Source organism: Gobio gobio (genome assembly GCF_949357685.1).
Source record: "Gobio gobio genome assembly, chromosome: 7".
In the NCBI taxonomy this organism is placed as follows: Eukaryota; Metazoa; Chordata; class Actinopteri; order Cypriniformes; family Gobionidae; genus Gobio; species Gobio gobio.
This window is the reverse complement of record NC_137103.1, coordinates 5,541,011-5,565,440: the sequence shown is the minus strand read 5'-3', so window position 1 is coordinate 5,565,440 and position 24,430 is coordinate 5,541,011. Positions and strand designations below refer to the sequence as shown.

Below are 24,430 nucleotides of genomic sequence, written 5' to 3'. Positions count from 1 at the left end.
CAGTCCTTTGTAGGGCTCACATCTCTTGCTTACCTCTGCAACAAGTTTATCACTGACAACACATTTATGTCTGCCTGACATTGCAATCTCACAATCTGGGCTTGATGACTCGTCTGCTTGTTTTTTGCATCGTCTGGTTCTCTGTGTGTCTGCCTTGTAGTTATGTTTGACACTTTGTGACAGTTCTTTTGCTCTCCCCTCAAACATGTCAAACTGATCACGAAGGCCAGAGATGAAGTCTCTCAGTGATGTAAGGAGCTCATGTGCTTGTGACAGGTCCATTTCAACTTTTTGCGCGTACTACTCACTAACATATTACACTGCCTTAGAATAGTGTCCCACATAATAGTGAGAAAAGCTACCTCGAGATTGTCCAGTTGGTTATGGAGGGTTTCTGCCTCGCTGCATGTATCACATTCTGGTTTCCGTCCTCTGCACTTGTTTTAAGAGTGCCATGAATGATTTAATAGTTTATATACAATGTGTGCACCTGGGCATGTGCTGACCATCTTGTCTCTGAGAAAGATTTAAGTGTCTCTACTCTCCCTCTGTCATTGCACTGCAGTCCAGCGTTTAGAATTTGCCAACGCCAAGTAGACTACAAGAAAAAGTTGAAAAGATTCTGAACAAAAGTGAAAAACCCATTTGTTTCGAGGCAACAGTCCACTGTATTTACTCTGACTAAGTTTAAAGAATGAGCAGCACACGGAACCCATTCTGCCAATGGGTTGATCTCACGTATGCGAGCCTGGACTCCTTTATACAAGCCAGCCATATTGGAGGCGTTGTCATAGCACTGACCTCGACAGTTCTGTACGTCAATGTCCATTTCATTCAAAGCTGCAATGACTGAATTAAAAATGGACTCACCAGTGTGACTTGTTATTGGCAAAAAGGTAACAAACCGCTCATGTATCATACCCTCAGGTGAGATGTAGCGCATAATGACAGTCATTTGATCAGTATGCGCAATATCTGAAGTTGAGTCAACATTTATGGCAAACTACTTTGCCTTTGCCAGTTTGATTCTGTTCATTATTTCTGAGTAAACTTTTTCTCCCATTAATTTCACAAATTCTTCACAAGTAGTGGTTGACAAGTATGATGGAGCGCCTCTACCAGCATTCCCAAAACGAGCAATGTGATCACTGAGAAATGGATCAAACCGACTAATCAATTCAAGCAATCCCAAGTCATTGCCATTGTTTTGCTGACCAAAAACATGCGTCTCGCCTCGAAATGCAAGTCCGCGCTCAGCTAGGAACTTCACAATGGCCACAACCCTTTGTAGTACACTGACCCAGTATTTGCATTCTGTCTGAAACTGTTCTCGTAGTTCGTTGTCAATCTGTGAAAGGGAATCTGAGCTTAAGCCTAGGTAAGCAAGTGCATTAATGCGGCCCAGGATAGATGTGGTTTCATGATGGATAGATGCACTTATATGATAGATAGATAGATGCTTTTTTATGATGGATAGATGCACTTTTATGATGGATAGATGCACTTTTATGATGGATAGATGCACTTTTATGATGTATAGATGCTCTTTTATGATGGATAGATGCACTTTTATGATGGATAGATTCACTTTTATGATAGATAGATAGATGCACTTTTATGATGGATAGATGCTCTTTTATGATGATAGATGCACTTTTATGATAGATAGATGCACTTTTATGATGGATAGATGCTCTTTTATGATGGATAGATGCTCTTTTATGATGGATGGATGCACTTTTATGATGATAGATGCTCTTTTATGATGGATAAATGCACTTTTATGATGATAGATGCACTTTTATGATGGATAAATGCTCTTTTATGATGGATAGATGCACTTTTATGATGGATAGATTCACTTTTATGATGGATAGATGCACTTTTATGGACTTCAAAAATGACCCAACAGTCACTGCCATTTTAAAGCTTGGAAGAGCCAGGACATTTTTAATATAACTTCTGAAAGAAGAACTTCATACACACCTAGGATGTATTGGGGGTGAGGAAATCATGGCATAATTTTCATTTTTGGGTGAACTTTCCCTTTAACCTGCATACTCTGTCTAAGATCAGAACTGGCTTGGCTTGTTCTAGCATTAGCCCTTGGAGTTCTCCATGTCTTTTAATACAGAAATCGGATGCCAATACACCTTTCTGTACAGATTATAGAAGTGTGAATGCTGTTATGGTGCTGGACTGTTTTCCATTACAGAGGATGGCAGGTTATGATGACAGTTTAGGTTCAGCGAAGTTTGTCTGTAAGCTCGGTTTACTTAAAGGATATTGGAAAGTTCCTTTGAACTCTAGGAATCGACCATCTGAAATTTCTGCTTTTGTGACGCAAGATCTATTTGGGAAAGGGTGTATGGTATTTATTTGTGAATTGGGGCAGAAATCTGCAGCCGCTCCTTGAAAGAAGCTTGCTCTGCTTTGTTCCGGTAAAGAATAAAGTCTAATTATGGGATCAAAAATCCTGAGATTTTGAAAAGTGATTTTTTCAAAGAGAGAAAAACACAACGTTTAAATTTTATGTTAAAACTAGTGTAGTTAATACCAAATGTAAATTATATTATTTAATTTGAATTAGCATTTTTCTCATAAATACAGAAATACATAGGTGTTTTACATATTGCACTGCCATGCAGTTTCTGGAAAAACTCAGCTTTGGAAAAACGTATTTTCTCAGAAATATTGAAGCCTTTTCTTTAAAAACGCTGTGCAGCTGCACAGCCATCACAGTGCAGAGCTATGCACTAGGGCTGTTGAAAGTAATCGTTACTTCGATGCACCGCCATGCAGACGAGGACGATTCCGTATCGGTTCAGTAATAGACCATAACCGATTATAATGTACTGATTCTGTTCTAACGTCATTTGTCACATACGTGCTTGGTTGCGGTAGCATACAATGGCAGAGGGAGGCGAGTGCGAGTAATTAAAATGCTCCAACTACTTTAAAAGCAGACACTGGACACATTTCAGCTTTTATGAACAATCTAAGCACGACCTGTAGAACACACACGCTGTGTGTAAAATAAAAGCTATCTGATTTATCAAAATGATTTCATTTACACTTGATAAATGTATCTCCGCAAAATGGATATCAGTCCAATCTACAATTCCCCAGTATTTGCATATTTAATGGAGTTCACATCACCGAAAACAACAGATATGAGCTGCACTTTATTGATCATCAGCTAATTTCACAATCAAAGACCGCAATAGGAGCGAGTAAGATGGTAAGATCATTCAGTTTCTTTACTTTTAATGAAGATGTGTCATGAGTTGGGTTTGGCTCTCTTCTCCTTCCCACCTGTTTGCTATCGCAATCAGCGCGCTCTCTGATTGAGACGCACCTGTTCCTCTTTTCACTGATCTTTCTGGCTATTTAGTGCCTTCTGTTTATGGCTTCTTTGCCGGATTATTATTGTATGCTTTTCGCTCTAGTTCACGTCTCTCGTTTGCCCTGTCTATCTGTTCGAATCGACCTGTGTTGTCGTGTTGGTCTCACCTGTGTTTCTGTCCAGTTTCCTGCTGTACGTGAGTAACCACCTGGACGCTGTCTGTGGTGCTGAGTGCGTTGACTGGGGCTGTTTCGCTTGCCACTGCCTTCCCGTTGCGAGCTCTGTGACCGGCCTGTTTCCAAGGACTGTCATTGTTTGTTACCTGTGTTAAGCTCCAGATCTGCATCACCCTTTCCTGTGATCGGCAGTCTGCCTAAGTTCCTTTTGTGACTGAATAAACATTTCTGTTCTGCACCTTTGCATTTGGGTCCTCTCTCCGTTCACTGACAGAATAATCCGGCCACCATGGACCCAGCAAAGGAGGCGCCTTTCCGCACTGCTGTTGAGATGCAAGGAGCTCTGCTCGGCAAGCATGAGGAGGAGCTCTGTCACCAAGCATGCTGTGGAGAGTCTGGCAGTCCAAGTAACCGAACTCACGAACCAGCTTCACCATCTTCGCCTGGAGCAGTCTGAGGGCGCATCTCGTAGTTCCGCGGAGCCTCGAATCAATAATCCCCCCTGTTACTCAGGTGAGCCCTCTGGGTGTCGTGCCTTAACGCAATGCAAGGTTTTCTCTCTTCAGTCTACCACATATGCAGAGGAACGTTCCAGGGTTGCCTTCGTTGTCTCTCTCCTCACGGGACGGGCTCGCGACTGGGGGACGGCTCTCTGGGAGGCTGGTTCCGTGTGCTGTCAGCAATTCGCTACCTTTAAGGAGGAAATGATAAGAGTGTTTGATCGCTCCGTCTTCAGAAAGGAAGCTTCTCGGCAGCTCGCCGCCTTGCGCCAGGGTAAGCGTTCCGCTACTGACTTTGCCATTGAGTTTCAGACTTTGGCTGCTACCTGTGAATGGAACGAACCCGCTCTATCTGCACGTTTCCTGGACGGGTTAAACGATGAGCTCAAGGACGAGATTTTTGCACGAGAGATCCCTTCTCAGTTTAACCAACTGGCGGAGCTGGCGATCCGCCTTGACAAGCGTTTTGATCTGCGTCGACGAGCACGCGGTAGCAACCCAGAGCAACCGAGGTATCCTTCCGCCGCACCCTTTTCTGAACCAAGTTCTGATCCTGAACCTATGCAGCTGGGGAGAACACGGATTTCTTCCACCGAACGTCAACGGCGCATACAGGAGGGTATCTGCCTGTACTGTGGCGGCGCTGGTCATTACGCGGCTACCTGTCCAGTAAAAGCAAGAGCTCGCCAGTAGATCGGGGAGTACTGGTGAGCGCAACCCCCATGTCCCCACTTCACAAGAACCGCACTGTTTGATGCTGTCGTGCGCTGGCGGGGCTCATCATTTCCCAACCTTTCTCGTTTTTTTATCAAAATGTGCTTTTTACCTTGCCATCACTTATTTTGTGTCAACACCATCCGACACCAAAAACACAAATACATTTTCACTCACATTATGCAAGACCTATAAAAAGTAGAGTAAACACTAAAACTTTGTTTATGGTTTATGATGTTATTTCCATCCGTTTCTTAAATTGGACTGTGTAATTTTCACTTTATCTTTAACAGCAATTAAGATGTTTTTAACATTTCAAAACACATCTCATGTTAGCAGAACTATTACATTTTTACATATGACCAACAATTCCTCAACAAATATAAAATATCATAATGAAATATTGAATTATTAGGTGACATAGCCCTGACAGGGTTGACACATCTGACAGTGATGAAGAAAACCTGAATTTGTAGTCATTTTAACTATCAAATACATTGAATCAATTACTGTATTAAAACAAACACAACAAACTGAGTAAGTTGTTTATAATGCTTTTATTTAAGATTCACATTTAAGTATTTTGATATCATTGGAACACAAATTATCTATTTTCTCTCATCTCACATCCGTGCATCCGCTATTGTAACAAGAACATTTTTAAAAACGGTTATATGAACAAATAAAACAATTAGGTGCTACCTTTATCCATTTTATCCATCTTATCTCAGTTTCACCAGGATCTTAATATTCACATTTAAACATCTTAACAAATGATCCAAAAATTAGCAGAACACATATGATCAGAATAAAAAATATGTTTTATAGTGCTACTCTATTATTAAATTAATATTAACATTTTTAAACAACTGGATGAATAAAACATACAATTCAGTGTATATTCAACATTGTGAATAACACAAATGTTTAGATGTAGAACAGTTAGGTGTCTCGTACAGTTTCATATCATGCTGCTTTTATCTGTTTCCATTGACTACTAAAACATCAGAAACTGAATGTGCTTCTCTATATAGTCCATCACCTCAAGTGAAAGGTAAAAAAATATATCTCAGTATGGTTTTTCAAAAAAGCGCCTTTATTAATTTTTCCGTTTTTATTAAAAACAGAAAAAAACTATTTTGTTCAAAGGTATAAAACGGATAAATTACTTTCTGCCAATTGGTCAACCAAAATATGAATCTATTTATATTTGGTTGTGCAGAGTTAAAGCTGTGTGGTGAAGCTACGCTAGACAGCACTGAGCGGATGTGAAGAACAAATCAATGTTCAGTCAAGTGTAAATATGCAGCAGTCATAACTTTTCTTTTAGACAAGGGATGGTCATTGCAAATTCTGTAATGCAAATCGGCTGAGGGTGGGTACCGAGGATGGTGAATTAAATGTTTAATGTAATCATAGCCGCGAGAGTGAGACAGCGAGATGATTGACAGGACAATAGTGGTGGCAAACTGAGAACTTTTGTTAATAAAAAATATTATTTGTGTATATCATGTCATCCGTCTCATTCGTTATGTGAATAATGAATAAGGTTATTCATTTTTGGTCAAAAAATGGGGGAAGATCAAAATAAGCGCTACCGATGCTGAACGTCATTTTTCCCCGCCATTGACGGATTTTTCAGCAACCTCTGTTTTCACTTTTATACAATAGGAGGCACATCTACACATCTTTACAAATATTGTGAATCAGTACAGACCCTCCAGGAAACAGGAAAAGAAGCAGCCAAAACATGTGATAGAAACAGTGATCACGCACATTTACATCCTTTAGAAGCAGAGCTTTTTAGCATTACTGAATGATATTCAAACAACAAAATATTTTATCAGCCATTAAAGTTTTGTGAAAATCATCAAAAATGCTGGCAATGGCTGGCAACTTAAAAAAATGCTGGCAGGGAAAGAGTTAATGGTCAATGTTTGGAACCAAATGCCATGCATTTACTATTTTTTTAGAAATGCATTCATAATGTTTGATTGACGTAAAAACATTCTTAGGACAATCCTATTTAAGGAAGACAATCTTTTCCCAAAGGTATAGTAATCATCTAAAGTCTCAATTGCATACTGTTTTGTGTATTCACTCCAATATTCTGGGATCTCACCGTTCCCCTGAAATGATTTTTCATAATAGTTTTCCAGATGCTCCTGGAATCTGCAAACAACCCACTTCCAGTAGGGCAGTTGAGAGAGGTCGGGGGTGATGCTCCACTTTGCATAAACTCCTCCTGCTTTTCTGTATTCTTTATATGGGAACCACTGATCCGATGATTTAAAACATTTTTTACTTATCACTAGAGAGGAGCAAAAATCTGTACCAAGGTTCTTTGTATCAGCATAATAGTATCCATTGAGTCCATCCACTCTGTGGAAAGGAACACTGTGATCTCCATCATGGTTTTCAATGGCGTTGGTGCAGGTGGCTCCACAGAACGGACACTGAACCCAACAACACTGACAGAAGTGATCAATCAGAATCTCCTCTGGTCTGAACTTGTGGTCCAGTTTATCAGTTTTCAAATCTTTGCTGATGTCAGACACTATAGCAGGAAGTTCTTTCTTTATCACATCTTCTAGCAGGTTGAAATCATCAACATCATGTTTCACTCCACTGAGGTCTTTTTCAGAGAAGATCAGCTCACCTGAGAGCTGCAGTGTGAAAATCTTCAACCACAAACCAACATCTCCTCTGATCCCCTGAACATGTTCAGTAGATTCATGTGCTGCTTCTATGATGTTCTTCTGTAGGAGTTCAGTGTTTTCCTTCATCTTGGGTAAAACACTGACACTGAACTTATCAGTGATGTACTGACTGACTTCATCTCTGATGAAACTCTTGAAATGTTCTCTGGGATAAACAATATAATCTAAGATTGCAGAAAAATTCTCATTTTCAGCCAGAAACTTCAGGATGTGTTTCTCCAGATTTAATCTGTTTCCATTCAGTGATTCACAGTTTGATCTAATTTCCACTGTCAGATCTCTGGCAGTCTTCTTGTAGACGCTCTGCTCAATGGCTTCTTTCAGCTTCTGGCAGATGATCTCACCAAAAATGGCAGCTGATGTTGCTCCATGACAGTATTTCTGGAAAATACTATAGTACTCTTCTCTCTTTTTCTCCAGATAGAGAACAGGATCATTGGCTTCCCTAAACATTCTGTATTGGTCAGTGATCATCTTGTTTGATTTCTTACAGATTGAAAGAACAAAATCCATGAAAAATTGTTTCTTGAACACATATTTCGCTGGTCCTTCCTCATGTTCTATTATTCTTGCCTTGATGTAACCTGTGAGTTGTTGAATGCAGCTGATGTTGTAGCCCATCTTTGAAATGTTAAATAACATGATCATTGATTCTGTCTGATGAACAATATCTGAGACTAATGATCTGATTTGTGCTTCATCTTCTTTTGAGAGAGCAAGTTGAAACATCTCTTTGGCTGATTTGATGGCATTTGTTAATGCTCCTGTAATTCCACTGGATTTCTTTAATTTAACATAATCAGAATAACTTGACACACAGAAAATGTCCATGTTCTCCTTCCTGTGACCTGCTGGAGCACTTCCAGAGATATCCCTGAAGATCTCTCTCACATCTCTCAAAACATCAATGTCTTTGATTGGCTGAGTGCTTGAGATCTTATTCATACACTGTTTCCAAAATTCATCAAACTCTTTCTTCAGTGTTTCTTCATCATTTGCTTTGTCTTTGAGTATTAATGCAAGTTCTTTGCTCTTCTCAAAGAGAGTGTTTTCATGATGTATCCTCTGAGCATCAATCTTTTCCTTCAGGTCTCGCTGATGAAGGATATTGTTTAATTTCCTCTTTGTTTCTCTCACAATATTTTCCCGAAGCTCTTTGATTTTGATTTCAAATGATGTTTTCCAGTTAATCAGTATATCTTTATCTGTGTCTTTCTCAAAGAATTCATACATTGATTTTTCCACTTCTTCACTTGTATCCATCAGTTCTTTCTGAAGATCAGTTTCTTCAACCTCAAGAATTACTTTATTTTCTATATTGTTGTGTAGTTTGTTATCAATTTCCATCATGGCACTGCGGAGACTCCAAGACCACTTGCTGTATTCAGTCTCCAGTTTCCTGTATACTGCAACCTCTAGAGAATTTCTGAAGCTGAACACAAATTGTTCATTTAGTAAAGCCTCCCAGAGATCTTGAATACGATCTTTTAAATCCATCAGCTTCATTCCGTGTGATTTTGATGCATGGCTTTTAATAGTTTCCTTTAGCTCTTGAACATTCTCACAGTAGTTTGGGTTTGGTGGTGCCATCGGTGGGCTGCCCTCCCAGAGCTGAGCGAAATACTTCACATCATTCTCTATATCAAATCCAATGACATCACTGAAACATTCTTCATCACAGACTTCATCTTCTGCAGCGAGTTTTGTCATCTCATCCAGTGTTTGTTGCAATCGTCTCCGTCCCTCCTTATTTTTCTCTCCAGCTGTAACATCTGAAACGTTCTGATGCACAAACACACAGCTGGGATTCAGTTTGACCTTCTTCATCCTCAGAAAAGCCTGAACAACGATCTGAAGAATGTCCTGCATCTCAGATGGGTTTTCTCCAAAGATGTTGATCAAGGTCATATTTCCAAGACCTACAACAAATGTGGCCAATTCATTGTCATGATGTCTTGTTGATCTTCCAGCCACTTCTAGAGCACGAAGCCCCTCAGTATCAACCACCAGAATATAGTCAAAGTTCATCTGTGTTTTCATCTCGTCTGACACTTTGACCAGCTGCATGAAAGCTCCTCTGGTGCACCTGCCAGCACTGACGGCAAACTGGAGTCCAAACATGGCATTCAGCATGGTGGATTTCCCAGAGCTCTGAATCCCTAAAACTGACAGCACAAAGACTCTCTGGTCTCCCAGTATGTTGATAAGTTGATCTAGAACAGCAGAGATCCAGATCAAAGGAACGTGAACAGCATCTCCATCCATCAGCTCCAGTGGAAATCCAGAGATCATCATCTCTGCTGCAAGACTCGGGAGAGACGAGAAGTGAAACTGCAGGTCTTTCTTGTTCTTCTTCAAAGATGAACATGATTCATAGATCTGACCGATCTCCCTCATGATGTGCTCCAGACCAAAGGCTGCTGCTTGAAGATCTTTAAATATTCTCTCAAGTTTTGCTTGCTCAGCTGTGAGTTGTTCAGGTTGATCATTGCTCTCTTTCAGTTTTACAACTGCGGACCATTTTTTATCGTACTGATCATGTAGATCAAAAAGGTCAGTTGAAGTATATTCATCCAGGAGGATTCCGAGCCATTTAAGGAAAAACAACTTTTCACGTTCAGCACTTGCGTTCATTTCTTTAATAAAGAACTTCATAAACTCACTGATGTCGGATTCATGCTGCTGTTGACGAATTTTATTCATCTCCAAGTGTTTTACACTGATTTCTCTTTCTGTCTCATCTGCTTGAGGTCGATGTAGTTCTTTGTTTCTCTGACACCACTGATGCCACAGTTTCCCCTGATGAGGCAGAAATGATTCTTTGATTTCTGTCAGATCTTTCTTCTTCAGTAAACTCATCATCTGCTGAGCTGCTTCTCTTCCTCTCCGGCAGTCATCATCATCTTCCTCATCTACTCTGATGTCCGAGTGTTTGGACACATCTTCAAGTCTGAAAGTGGAAAATGACTCTGAGAGGCAATCATTTATAGCTCTTCTAAGTTCTTCAGATACATCTGACTGATTCCTGTCTTTAAGACCAATTTTATATTTTCCTTTCTGCATAAAAGTGAGAACTGAATCATCCTTAGTAAATAGACAAATGAGTGGCTTTCTGTTTTTGAACAGGTTGCGGGTTATTTTGGTGCTTCTGTCATTCTTGTCCAATTGTGATAGAAGAACAACATTTACTGAGGCCATTTCCGTGAGGATCTCCAGCTGTTTCTCATGGTCTCCTGCATCTCCGTGTAGATTACAGAACGCAACACAGTCAGTGAATTTATCTGTGTTTTTCCCAGAGGGGCAGAACCAGGCGATCTCCACCACTCCATCCATCAGTACTCTGGTTCTGCTGCTGCCTGGGCAGTTCCTGTGGAAGAATGTGTTGTGTTTGTCATTGATCAGACTGTTCATCAGCTGAGACTTGGATGAAGACACAGGGCCAAACCTGAAGAAAAACACCATTGGAGTTTCTGCCTTGTAGACTGGCTGGGTTTGACTGATGATTTCATTGTCATTGTTTCTCATCTTCCAGCTCTTGTTGATTTGTCTGAATGTCCAGAGAGGAAACTCAATCTGTTGTGTGTCTGGATCAGGAACAAGCAGAGGGAGAGCGTACAGACACTGGGACAGTTTAGTGACCATCAGCTGCTTCAGGAAACCATCAGCACAATGAAACAAGGCCATCTGAACATCCAGCGGGTGAACAGGGTCAGGTTTATTTGTTCCTTTGTTAGACAAAGTCATTAATTCAAAAAAAAAATCATCGGAATCTGCTTCATTTTCATATATGCCTTGATTAGTGTGACCTTCCTCAATTGTCTCCTTAGTTTTAATGTTTCTTGCTCTGTAGTCCATCATCAGTAGTTGTTGTATAAAAGTCTGAATCAGCTCCTCTTCAGCACAAGACTCATGGGACTGTAATGAATGTTTAGTTATCTGAAGAACATCTGTAGGCCTCAGTTTATGTTGATTCTTGTCAAGATGAAGTCTGTGTAGGAGTGCTTTTGAGCCTGTAAGATCTTCTTTCTGTTTAAGTTGATCTGGTTTGTCTCTGTCTGGTCTTAGCTCTTCTGCAGTTTTCTGTGAAAAAGAGATTTTTTTTTTTGTTATTTCATACATACTAGGAACGTTGATTAGTAACATTCCAAGAACATAAAAATGTACAGTTCACTTAATGTCAATAGAACATAATTTAAAGGTTAGTATCAAGTTCCTGAAACAGTCTTAAACATCTGGGCCCGTATTCATAAAGAATCTTAATGCAAAGAGTAGCTCCTAGTGACAAAATTCTAAGAAAATTCTAAGAACTGTGGGCGTTTACTCTTAAAATTAACTAAAAAATCCTAGTAAAGAAAAAAGTAATTCAGAAAGCATCTTAACCCTTAAAAGAGGTCTTAATGTCAAATTTGTTAGGAGCACGGATGAGGACTTTTAAGAGGCTTAAGAGTTTCTTTAGCAGCTGAGAAAATGGCAGAAAGACGAAGAGGGAGAAGAAATGCGTTGCAGACAATGGATGACAGTGACTTAATAAGACGCTATAGATTAGATCATGCAGGGATCATGTTTGTTGCATTAAACCCAACTTTCAAACCACCAATTAAATAGACATGCCAGCAATCAGTGTAATTGGAAAGAGTGGAACAATGTTTATAATTCTAAGCCAATCAAATACCTTATAGAAAATTAACAGCATTGTAAATAATAAAAGGATTTATATACATATAATGTGCGTGTGTGTGAGCGAGAGAGAACGGTAAAATAGGACAATTTGTGCTTGTAATTTCTTAAAAAACTTAGAATAGACCCTATACTTAAAAGCGCTCCATTTTTCCCCTTTTTGGACAACCAACCAATCACTTAAAAACACTGTGTCATACGTAGCAACGGGGTCAGCCCCGCCTCTTCACTGAAATAAAAGTTTTTGTATTTTCCTTGCTCAGAGTTGCTCTCAGATCGGTCCCGAATAGCTCTTAAGCTAAGACTCCTACGTAAACGTTTTTAAGCCAAATTAGGAGTTTTCTGAGAGGACTCTTAAAATCTTTATGAATACGGGCCCTGCTAATTATCCATAAGATCTTCTGTAGACAAAGTTTAAAAGGTTAAAGGTGTAAGATAAAATGACACACCCACAAAATTATGTATGTAATGTATTTTAACAGTAATAAACAGTAACAAAGTTTACAACAAACAAACTGTAGAAAAACTGCAATATAGTTTACCATAAAATCAAGGAAAAACAGTAATATACTGTAAAAACCTAAGAGTCAAATTTACTAAATGAAACGTTCCTTGCACTTAGTAGAAAAATATATATGTGAACTCAATAAAAGGAACGTAAATGCTGAAATGAAGCATTATTTTATGTTGTGCACATAGAAGAGATCTGTTGGGATTTAAAGGGTTTCAGTTGTCTGAGTTTTATGTGTGCTGAAGAGTAGAGCCTGTGCTTCAGTCCAGGAGAAGACCAAGAAACAATGAGGAAAATACTGAATTTTGCTTTATTTAACAGGCAGTGACTGTGTAATTGTTAATATAGTGGTTCACAGTAATACTATGTTCACATTATTAGCACATTATAAATGTTACTTTATAAATTTAACCCCCCTTCCATTTTTGAGAATAGACATGAAGATGCATTATCCAAACTTAAATTGTTTTAATTCAAGAATGCTTTGGAATATACAGGTGCATCTCAATAAGTTAGAATGTCGTGAAAAAGTTCATTTATTTCAGTAATTCAACTTAAAAGGTGAAACTAATATATTGTATAGACTCATTACAAGCAAAGTGAGCTTTTCAAGCCTTTATTTGTTATAATTTTGATTATTATGGCTTACAGCTTATGAATGCCCCAAACTCAAAATCTCAGAAAATTGGAATATTGTGAAAAGGTTCAGCATTGTAGGCTCAAAGAGTCACAATCTAATATGCTAATTAATCTAAAACACATGTAAAGGGTTCCTGAGCCTTTAAATGTCTCTCAGTCTGTTTCAGTACAATTCACAATCATGGGGAAGAGACCTGACCTGACAGCTGTGCAGAAAACCATCATTGACACCTTCCACAAGGAGGGAACGCTCAAAAGGGAATTGCAAAAGAAGTTGGATGTTCTCAAAGTGCTGTATCAAAACACATTCATAGAAAGTTAAGTGGAAGGGAAAAGTGTGGGGGGAAAAAAAGGCACAGAAGCGGCAGGGATGACCACAGCCTGGAGAGGATTGTCAGGAAAAGGCCATTCAAATGTGTGGGAGCTTCACAAGGAGTGGACTGAGGCCGGAGTTATTGTATCAAGAGCCACCACACACAGATGGATCCTGGACATGGGCTTCACATGTGGTCAGAAGCGTCTTTCCTGTGCTTAAGAAATAAAGAACTGGTCTGTTGCTCGGTGGTCCAGTCCTCTCTTCTGATGAGAGCAAATTTTGCATCTCATTTGGAAACCAAGGTCCCAGAGTCTGGAGGAAGAATGGAGAGGCACACAACCCAAGATGCTTGAAGTCCAGTGTGAAGTTTCCACAGTGTGTTGGTCTGGGGAGCCATGTCATCGGCTGGTGTTGGTCCACTGTGCTTTATTAAGTCCAGAGTCAATGCACCCGTCTACCAAGATATTTTAGAGCACTTCATGCTTCCTTCAGCAGACAAGCTTTATGGAGATGCTGACTTCATTTTCCAGCAGGACTTGGCACTGCCCACACTGCCAAAAGTAGCAAAACCTGGTTCAATGACCATGGGATTACTGTGCTTGATTGGCCAGCAAACTCGCCTGACCTGAACCCCATAGAGAATCTACGGGGCATTGCCAAGAGAAAGATGAGAGACATGAGACCGAACAATGCAGAAGAGCTGAAGGCCACTATTGAAGCATCCTGGTCTTCATAACACTTCAGCAGTGCCACAGGCTGACAGCATCCATGCCACGCCGCATTGAGGCAGTAATTCATGCAAAAGAGGCCCAAACCAACGAGTACATGTGCATGATTATACTTGTCAGACATTTCTGTATTAATTTTTTTATTTTATATTATTGATTTCATGTAATATTCTTGTTTTAAATGGGGGGGGGGGGGGGGGTTAAATGCTGTTTCATACATACTGAGTTTTTTACACTGTTAAAGACTTGAATTCTCATGCTTTTTTCGTGTATGGGTCTATCTGATGTCAGCAAGGGCAGAATATCCTTGTACGGGCCATACGGGCTCTACTCCCGGAAGGGCGCGTGCGTGACTAGAGCGAGAGAGCAAATGCACGCCCATTAACGCGTTTTGCTCTGGGAAGTCATTGGCTGCACGCTGCAGTCACAGGATTTCCCGAAATCAACAATGTCACCAAAGTGTGTTTTTGGTTTTCAGGGCAAGACAACCCTGCACAGCTTCCATAAGAACCCAGCATTAATGGGACAGTGGATGGAGTTTGTTTTTCTGGAGCAGCAACGGAGTTGTGCAAGTGTCGTTTTATAAACAAGGCCCGGTTCAACTCCGGATTTGTTGCTCGTCTAATGCTGAAAGATGGAGCAGTCCCAGCGATTAAGGTTCACGGTCGTGTGTTGGAAGAAGGCGATGAATAAAACTGCTTCAAATGTCTTTGTGTTGTTAGCTATCGACGTGTAAGTAAAGTAAACAACATGACGTGCAAAACCATTCCACTTGCTAATTTTAGGTCCTTATTAACCTGGTTTATATCCTCATAAACCATGAGTAAACACACACAAATGTTGTAAAACTCGTGCATGACAAGCCGCTAAGCAAATATATACAGTTACAGTAACGTTACATACTACATGTAGACTGCTGTAGTAGTTGTTGCTGCTGCTCCTGTTCAATTTCAGCCTCTAGATCTGATTCTGGATCATATATGTGTGGCTAATGGCTCCATGGTTTCTTTAGGATAACGTTTTCTATTACACGTTTAAGGATGTCACAGCTTCCACACACTCTCAACGCAATCGCTGCGCGCGCTCGTGACTCTTTAGCTCCGCCCACACGATACGCCTCCAGCCGCTCTGTTTTTTTTCAGAAAGACTCTGTACAGCGTATCTGTCTTTTATAAATATAATAAAACTAAAGACTTTTTGGAGATATGAAGGATGCAATACTACTCTATAGGTACTCAACATTTACACGAGATTGACTGAAACTGAGTGTTTCATCCCCCCTTTAAAGAAGACACTCAGCAGATTAGTGTGAAAGTGGATGCACTATATAATATATGAAAAAGTTATGGAAGTTTAAATTTACTGTAAATCAAATGTACTGTACTTAATATGTTCCCCCCAGTTTTACAGACACTTTTTAAACCTAGTCCTAGACTAAAATGCATGTTTGTACTGTTTTAACTGAAAACAACTTGCACTGACATATCTAAAAATATGTTAGTGCCATTGTTGTGTCTCAAGATGCACATCAGTTATGTTTCTTTCTAAGGCACGATTATAAAAGCTGCTTAAATGTCCTAACAGAACTAAGGTTTAATCCTGGCTTAATCTAAGCCCTGTCTGTGAAGCCAGGCCTGTAGCTTTTCTGTAGCTTTCGGCAGTCTATAAAAATATACCTCAGATTTCTTGCCAAATCTATTTGTACAGTCAATCTCAAAGCTCTTTCCCATTTTAGCTGTGTTTTTCGTAGCATTCACGCTGAAAACCAATGCTGCTCCTCAGTCTTTTTGCCACTCAGTAGGCATAACCACAGTCACTCTTAACAAGGGTGACGTCAAGTGCATACCCTCTATTACATTTTCATTCTAAAGGTTACACTGTTTTTTTACAAAGTGACATCGCCAACTATTAGCCTGGCATGAATACAGAGTTTTTAGTTGTTGGCACCGAATGCCAATTCCACTGAATCGTTCTTCTTCGGACCATTGTCTGAACAAACCCGATGTAGAAGTTGCTTGCCATTAGAAAAGCAATTTTCACTGCTGTGCATGTACAAGAAGCTGGGCCGTTTTTTTAAAGGTTCAAAGGGGGTGTGACCAAAAAAGTTTGAGATTCACTGATCTAGAGCACTGACTGGACACCCAACATGGACAAGTGAACACTATTAGCTGAACAATAGAAATGTCAAAACTAGTGGTGGGCCGTTATCGTGTTAACGTGCTGCGTTAGCAAAAAAAATATTGCCGTTAATCTATTCTCAAAGTTGGGTTGGAAGCTGGGTCTATACTACACAAGCTATGATGACTTTCCCCTTGATATTTTAGCGTGGATGTACACCTAGCCGAATTGCACTGTAGGGGCGAGAGAACGAGTCTTCGAACCTGTGTGTATGTCAGTGTTGTCAAAAATATTGATATTTCGATAAGTATCGATACTGAAATATCTGAAACGATACTGAACAATATTCATTTTCTACAGTATCGATATCAGCTGCGCTCTCCTCTATGACCGACAGCGAGTTGACACACACCAGCCTCCTCTCATTCAGTCCGGTTAACCCTCTGAACACAGTGAACGGGTGTTCTGCTGGATTTTTCCTCATGACAGCGTGTTAGTATTGGTGTGACCGGTCTGAATTTTGCGCGGGGTTGCACATAATGTTAATTCGACTAATTCCCTCAGATTTCGCGCTCGCATCTGAAGCGCACACATACATACCGTAATAAAGCCGCCTCTGACATACAAGTGCAAAAATGAGCTCCTTAGGTTGCAGCTTTGGAAAATGGTGGCGCTGGAGACTAAAGGGTTCCTGATGGTTTCACCCTTAATTCTTCACCTTAATTCTTAATTATTTTGCAGTTAACAGGTGTCTTTTCTTCACCACCTGTTTTTGTCAGATCCTGCTGACCCAACGAGCATTTCACTGTCCAATGGTCATGCCTTAACTGCAATGTCTAGTATTGCATTAGTATTGCATCCTTCTCATGGGCATTTAATACTTTTTGACTTTTCAGTCTGAGTTAAATCTCTTTTTTGGCTCAATTTATCTGTAAAAGAAAACATGCCTAATAATTCTGCACACCTGAATATAAGGTGATTTTCATTTCCAGCCTTCATGAACAATTATATATCACTTATACATTATTAAATACTAAATCAATAGTAGTTATTAGGATTACTGTGGTTTGGAATTGGTCAAATGTGCCTGGAAAAAAAATATGATCAGAAAATCAACGTGCCTAATAATTCTGCACTCCCTGTATATATATATATATATATATATATATATATATATACAAATTAAACCTTTTAAATTGTAACACTGGTTTCCATATGCATATGACATCACTGATTTAAACAGATTTGCGTTTTTGTAGTTTACATAGGGATGGTAATGGTACAGTTTTCAAAAACTTGCAATTTGAAATTTGCTTTCAAAAGTTTGCGTTTTCAGGCCCATAAATGCTGTTGACGTGTACATTAATACATAGTTGAAAATGGTGTTGTGTAAACGTCCCCTGAATCAACACTGAACTGACTTCAGCTGAACAATAACACATTTGATTTTAGAGCTGCCTTATAGTCAGGCCCGTCGCGACAAGGCAGGAAAACCAAGCAATTGCTTGGGGCCCTGAGCTGGCCTGGGGCCCCAAGACAACGCCAGGCTAAGAATAAAATGCAACGACAAACGTGTGAGCGCCCCTTTGATAGTCAATGCAGTAAAGTGCAATGACACTGTTATCGGGAACCCCTTAAGGGGACCCCTCTCAGTAGTCGCTGACAGCAGCCAGCCAACCACGCGATCTCTGCTGCCGGCAAAATACAAAACCTCCTCGGCAGTTATCATGAAGCGGAATTATGCTTCAGTAAGCCAGAAAAGAAAAAAAGAGAAAGGAAGAGGAGGATAAGAAAAAACAAGATAGTGGTAAGTGATAAATTACACTGGATACAATAGCTCTACTTGTCTTGTACAAAAAAGGTGTAATTTTGCAGCAGGTAGGCTAGCAAAAATATGTTTATGTTAGCTATCGTTACCTGCCTGACGGCAAATGCTGCTTGTAACGAACAGTTAGTGCAACTTTTTTTTCGAACGGACGGAATATGTTTACATACTGTAATATGTTTTTTAACGGGATAAGGAAGACGCAGATCTGTTCCAGAATCACTGATGACAATCTGCATTGTTAAAAACGCTATATAAATAAAGTTGACTTGACTTTGTAATAGGTTTTGATGAAAGTGGCATAGCATGCTATACTAACTATTATTTATGCTATGCATAAATAACCTGGAATAGTTCATATAGCAGTCTATATTAACTATTATTATTAACATTATTTAACCAGAAAGAGGCAGAGGAACATTATTTTTTCATAGCTTATCTTAATGTGCTAGTGTCGGGATATATACGGTAGTGACAGTTTATGCAAATATGACATTATTTTTATAAGTTACCAATGGATCTTGAACAGTTACTTTATTCTGTGTGGCAATTTTTACACTGTTACATTTTGAAGTACAGTATCAGGACAACCCACATGTTTTACTGGTACTGTTTATTAACTATTTAACAAGGTATTATAGTCATCTGTTGCAACTTTATAATAACCATCCAGATAATGTTTATAGATTACAAACCAACTAGTAACCCTTAACTAAGTGTTAGGAATATCTTGTCCGTCTATCTATGTAATGTTTATAGATGTTTTAAAAATGGTTTCTTAAAGGTTTACAAACATTTTTTTAATGGTTCAGTGGTGTTTTTTGCAAATGTTTAATTGTTGAAAATGTTCAAATGTTATGCACATTATATGCAACAGCAGTATTTGCACTGTAAACATTTTTTATTTATGCACAGTATCTGCAACAACAGTATTTGCACTGTATGGCATATGCTGTGGTTCCTGTCGGCTTTGCGTGCGTGCGGGTGTTATTGGGGGGGCCTCCATGTCCATTTTGCTTGGGGCCCCCAAATTCTTTCAAACGGCCCTGCTTATAGTAGAATTGAACTCATGTTCAATGTTTACATTTAATCATTTGTTCCCTGTAGAACACAGTAAAACTTCTTTGAAACAATCTGTATTGTATAAAGTGCTATAAAAATAAATGTGACTAAACCACCCTAAACCACAGCCGGAGAGGCAGAATATTTGTATGAATTAATATAGGAAATACTATAGTCTACTAAAATGAGAATTTTATTTTTATTATTACTATTGTCAATAGTTATCATCATTCTCCATGCTTCCCAACATCTATCAAGCAGCAAAAATTAATCTGTTAATAAATGTGTGTGTATAAGTATAACTCAGCTCTTACCCTGTTTGTTTCACTAGTCTCTGTTGTTGTGGTGGGCTCCTTTGTTTCTTTCTTGATTGTAGGTTCATCTTGAATAAAAAATAAAGAGAAGCCATACCAAATTTTAATGATATGATAAAAAAAAAAAAAATATTGTCAAATATTTATTAGCTGCAGGTAGAGTAGCTAATTCCACATATATAAATCATAGCCTGTTTTACATTTATCAAATGTAGGCTATTATTATTATCATTATTACTATTTTAAATATCCTGTACAATTTACATACATTTAATTATTTATCTAAAGAATAGAGGGTTAATAAAGAATTTAGAATATTTTCCCCTACAGATTGAATGCGCCACAATCCAATCCAGTAGGTGGCGGTAATGCACCTTCAGATCAAAGCGCGGCTTAACAGACTTCAAGCACGAAAAAGACAGAGACAGGACAGCGACTGTGTTTTTTAGAGGTAAGTTCAGAAAGATTAATACAATTCATCTCAATTTTCATTTAGTATTTTTATTTATCTTTATTTCTTCCAACTTCTGTGGTTCTCCTGGGCGAGTCAGAGTGAACTGAGACGTTAATAGAGTCACGTGAACGCCCGTACACAACCAACGGCCAGGACATTCTTTTATGTTTAGAGATATTTTACGGTGAGTGTGGCTTTTGGAGCCATTTGGTCTCTTGTTGATACAGGTCATATGGGATAGTGATTAAATGTAAATTACCATTGTTAACAAGTGTTTCCATTTGAAAGAGGTTTATGTCTGGTCTGAGTACTTAAAGCGATGTGGCAGAAAGATCGGGGCTCAAACTTACATGGTTGAGCCCATAGCGCTGAGTGTCTCCTACAGATGCTCATCGTTGTGTAATCTTAAAGGGTTAGTTCACCCAAAAATGAAAATTCTGTCATTAATTACTCACCCTCATGTCGTTCGACACCCGTAAGACCTCCGTTCATATTCGGAACACAAATGAAGATATTTTAGTGTAAAGCTGATGCTGAGAAAGGCTTCAGATAGGCCTCCATTGGCATTCAGTACATTAATACTCCCAAGACCCATAAAAGGCACTTAAAACGTCGTTACAAAGTCCATCTCACCACAGTGGCTCTACAATAATTTTACGATGCGACGACAATAGTTTTTGTGCGCAAAAAAAAATCTAAATAACACCTTTATCCAACTTGTTATTGTCTTCCGTGTGTGTCTCCACGACGCATGCGTGAGAATATGACGTAGCGCCAGCGTTCGGGAATCCATGAAATGCGCACTTAAGCCCTATTTTGAGCACTACGCTGAGACCTAAAGCACGATCAATGTAGAATCCAACAGCTTAGACACGCGCGTCTTCCTCTGCTTGTAAACAAATCTCTTCTGGGTCATGTGTCCGAACGCCGGATCTGCGTCATATTCTCGCGCATGCGTCGTGGAGGCACACACGGAAGACAATAACAAGTTGGATAAAGGTGTAATTTTGATTTTTTTTTTTGCGCACAAAAACTATTGTCGTTGCATCGTAAAATTATTGTAGAGCCACTGTGGTGAGATGGACTTTGTAACGACGTTTTAAGCGCCTTTTATGGGTCTTGGGAGTATTAATGTACTGAATGCCAATGGATGACTATCTGAAGCCTTTCAGAGCCATCAGATTTACACTAAAATATCTTCATTTGTGTTCCGAATATGAACGGAGGTCTTACGGGTGTCGAACGACATGAGGGTGAGTAATTAATGACAGAATTTTCATTTTTGGGTGAACTTACCCTTTAAATCAGGTATCAATATTTTATTCTTTACTGCAGAGTATTTGATGTTATATATGGATTATCTTTGAATTGATTATGTTTATTCGGGGTAGTTAAATTCTTTTTGGGCTACCAAAATCTCAAGAGTGCCTGCCTGAAGGGCTACCAGGCATTTTGAAATTTTGCGAACCCTGGTGTTTAATTTACCTGGAACTCTTTAATAAGGTTGTGTAACCATTAACGCTATCCTACACAATGGTTAGAATTAACTAACAATACTCTTAATATTTTGGCTTATTTAAATTTCTAAAAATTTCTTAAATTTGTACAGGCTATTAAAATAATAGCATCATTAAAAGCTAACATGCATTAGTTTATTTAAGAGTCCAACAAAAAAGTTTCAAACGAAACATTCATTAAATTAAATTTCACTTAATTATCTAATTAATGCTGCGTTCCAGGCAGGTTTTTGAGCCCGTAAGTTACGACTTCTAACCTACTCCATTTTTTTTTTTTAATTGCGTCCACATGACAACGCAAAACACACTATGAAGTCAAGAGCAGGCCAAACCAACAGGTGGCAATATACCCTAACAGTAAAGCCATGTTGGCCAATCAGAAGCCTGGAAAAAAGGTTATTGCTGTTCCGGTTCAGACGAGGCAAAATCTTCACCCTGGCAGGAGTTTTAAAAAAAGTTTGGTTTCAGTAACTGGATACGGCGTTTGCATGTGGACGAACGGCCAAACCGCATAGAAAAAGCTGCAGTTTTGAAAATACCTGTGTTAGGGTTAAGGTTAGTGTTAGTGTTATTAACCCTACTGTCTCAGTGTTATTTTAACATCCTGTAGTTTGGACACACATGTAAACTGAGGAGTGTTCATTTAACAATGGGAGTTTTGCTGTGTACTTTCAAATCCATAATTTTTTAGATCACCTGTATTTCTTAATGCTGTGTTGTCCATCTTTCCAGTAAAACGCTGCTGTTTGTTCTCATGAAACAGATGCTCAATCTTGTTCATCAGGTCTCTCATCTCTGATTGGTTGTTCATCATCTTGCTGCAGGTGTGATATCTTCCTCCACATTTCCCCAGCAGCTGCTCCAGGACAGGGTTCTTCTTCAGATCATCTATTATAGAGTCACACTCTTCTTCGCTCTCATAGGTGAAGAGAATCATCACAAACTGAAGAACTTTTTCTCCAAACACTCTCTGAAGCCATTCAAGACCCATCTTATCAGCATCTGTTAACTGACCCGATCGCACAACAAAGATGAACATGTGGATTTCATTTTCATTGACTAGTTGATTAATGTGTTGACCAATAGAGGGCAAGTTCAGTTCAGTCTCATGCAAGTCAATCATGTTGATCATCGAGACGTGATGTTCTGATATTTTCCTCTGTAAAAGACCAATCTTGGATATTTCTGCATTTTCCATATTCATACGATCTCCTCCTAGTAGGAGGTTTTTATGTCCAAACTGGACTGATGAAGAGTTTCCAAATAACACAAGTGTCAAACTGGGATCTAGAAAGAACACCACAGAGCTGTTATTCAATGCATCAAAACACCGAAATATAAAAACAAGTCTTGAGGAATATTTATGTTTACTTACTCGTGCTGATTGAGGAATCATAGTCAGAGGGTTTGGTTGGTTTACTCATGTCTGCTTGACCATCAGGTTTTAAGTAACTATTTTCCCCCACAGGCTGTACATTATCCTGAGGAAAGATTATTAATTATGGTCTTTTTCCAACAAGTGCTGTAAGTGTGCAAAACTATGTGTAGGCCTACAGACAAAGTCTACTTTCTGGACAAATCAATCTTGTGTTCAGAATCTGTTTGATTTGAAAAGAGTATTTGTTTTAGTAGTGAGTGCTGTGCTAACCTCAGTTGCAGGGATTTGATCTTGTGATGTACAAGGAACTGAAGCTGGCTGCACATTATATGTTTCTTCACTGACTTCCTTTTTAACTGGATCACAAGTATCTTTATGATCAAGGATCGAACCTTCTGCATATATTTTTTGTTCAGATTCTGTGAGATCTACATTTGACTCATCTTTGCTGTCCTCTCCTTCTGCAGAAGTGTCCATGGCATCGTCTATAGTTGAATCTGCCATATCACTGGAAAGAAATGTAAATATTCAAATGGTCAGGTTCTTGCACCACATAACATGTTGAAAGTATTCAGACATCAGAGGTGTAATGCTTTGTGGCACATAAATCAAAGAAAGATTTGCTTCTTTCACTGTAAATAATTGTCCTGTAAATTAATGGTAAAATACTGGAAATAAAGTTGTCAGTAATTTACTGTTCATTTTACAGTTTTTTTATTGTAATCTATTTTGCAATATGTTACTGTAAAAATACAACCCCAAATCAGAAAAAGTTGGGAAAGTATGGAAAACACAAAAAAAGTAAAAAAAGAAGTGATTTCTAAATTTACTTTGACTTGTATTTCATTGCAGACAATATGAACAAAAAATATTTCATGTTTTGTCTGGTCAACTTCATGTCATTTGTAAATATGCATCCTTTCCTGTCATTCAGACCTGCAACACATTTAAAAAAAAGTTGGGACAGTAAAGCATTTACCACTTTGTAATGTTGCCATTCCTTTTCACAACACTTAAAAGACGTATAGGGACTGAAGACACCAAGTGATGAAGTGTTTCAGGTGTAATTTTGTCCCATTCTTCCTGCAAACAAGTCTTAAGGTGGGCAACAGTACGGGGTCTTCGTTGTGGCATTTTGCGCTTCAAAATGCGCCACACATTCTCTATTGGAGACAGGTCGGGACTGCAGGCAGGCCAGTCAAGTACCCGTACCCTCTTCCTCCGCAGCCAGGACTTTGTAATGTGTGCAGTTTGTGGTTTTGCATTGTCTTGTGGAAATATGCATGGACGTCCCTGGAAAAGATGTCTTCTTGAAGGCAGCATATTATGCTCCAAAATCTCTATGTACTTTTCAGCATTAATGGTGCCTTCACAGAAGTGCAAGTTACCTTTGCCAAGGGCACTGACACAACCCCATACCATGACAGACCCTGGC

General features: G+C 39.1%; 1 protein-coding gene across 1 annotated transcript in view; it reads right to left on the bottom strand.

Annotated features, from left to right (window-relative positions):
• Positions 1 to 5,281: 5,281 nt before the first annotated feature.
• LOC307128963 (interferon-induced very large GTPase 1-like) overlaps positions 5,282 to 24,430 on the bottom strand; it is a 34,274-nt gene continuing 15,125 nt past the window's right edge. The window contains exons 2-6 of the mRNA XM_079821054.1: positions 23,266 to 23,503; positions 22,993 to 23,098; positions 22,314 to 22,904; positions 19,647 to 19,714; positions 5,282 to 11,536 (exon numbers count right to left, since the gene is read on the bottom strand). Of these exons, the coding sequence (XP_079677180.1) occupies positions 6,698 to 11,536; positions 19,647 to 19,714; positions 22,314 to 22,904; positions 22,993 to 23,098; positions 23,266 to 23,499 (5,838 nt within the window). The 5' untranslated portion in view covers positions 23,500 to 23,503 and the 3' untranslated portion in view covers positions 5,282 to 6,697. The remainder of the gene's footprint in view (positions 11,537 to 19,646; positions 19,715 to 22,313; positions 22,905 to 22,992; positions 23,099 to 23,265; positions 23,504 to 24,430) is intronic.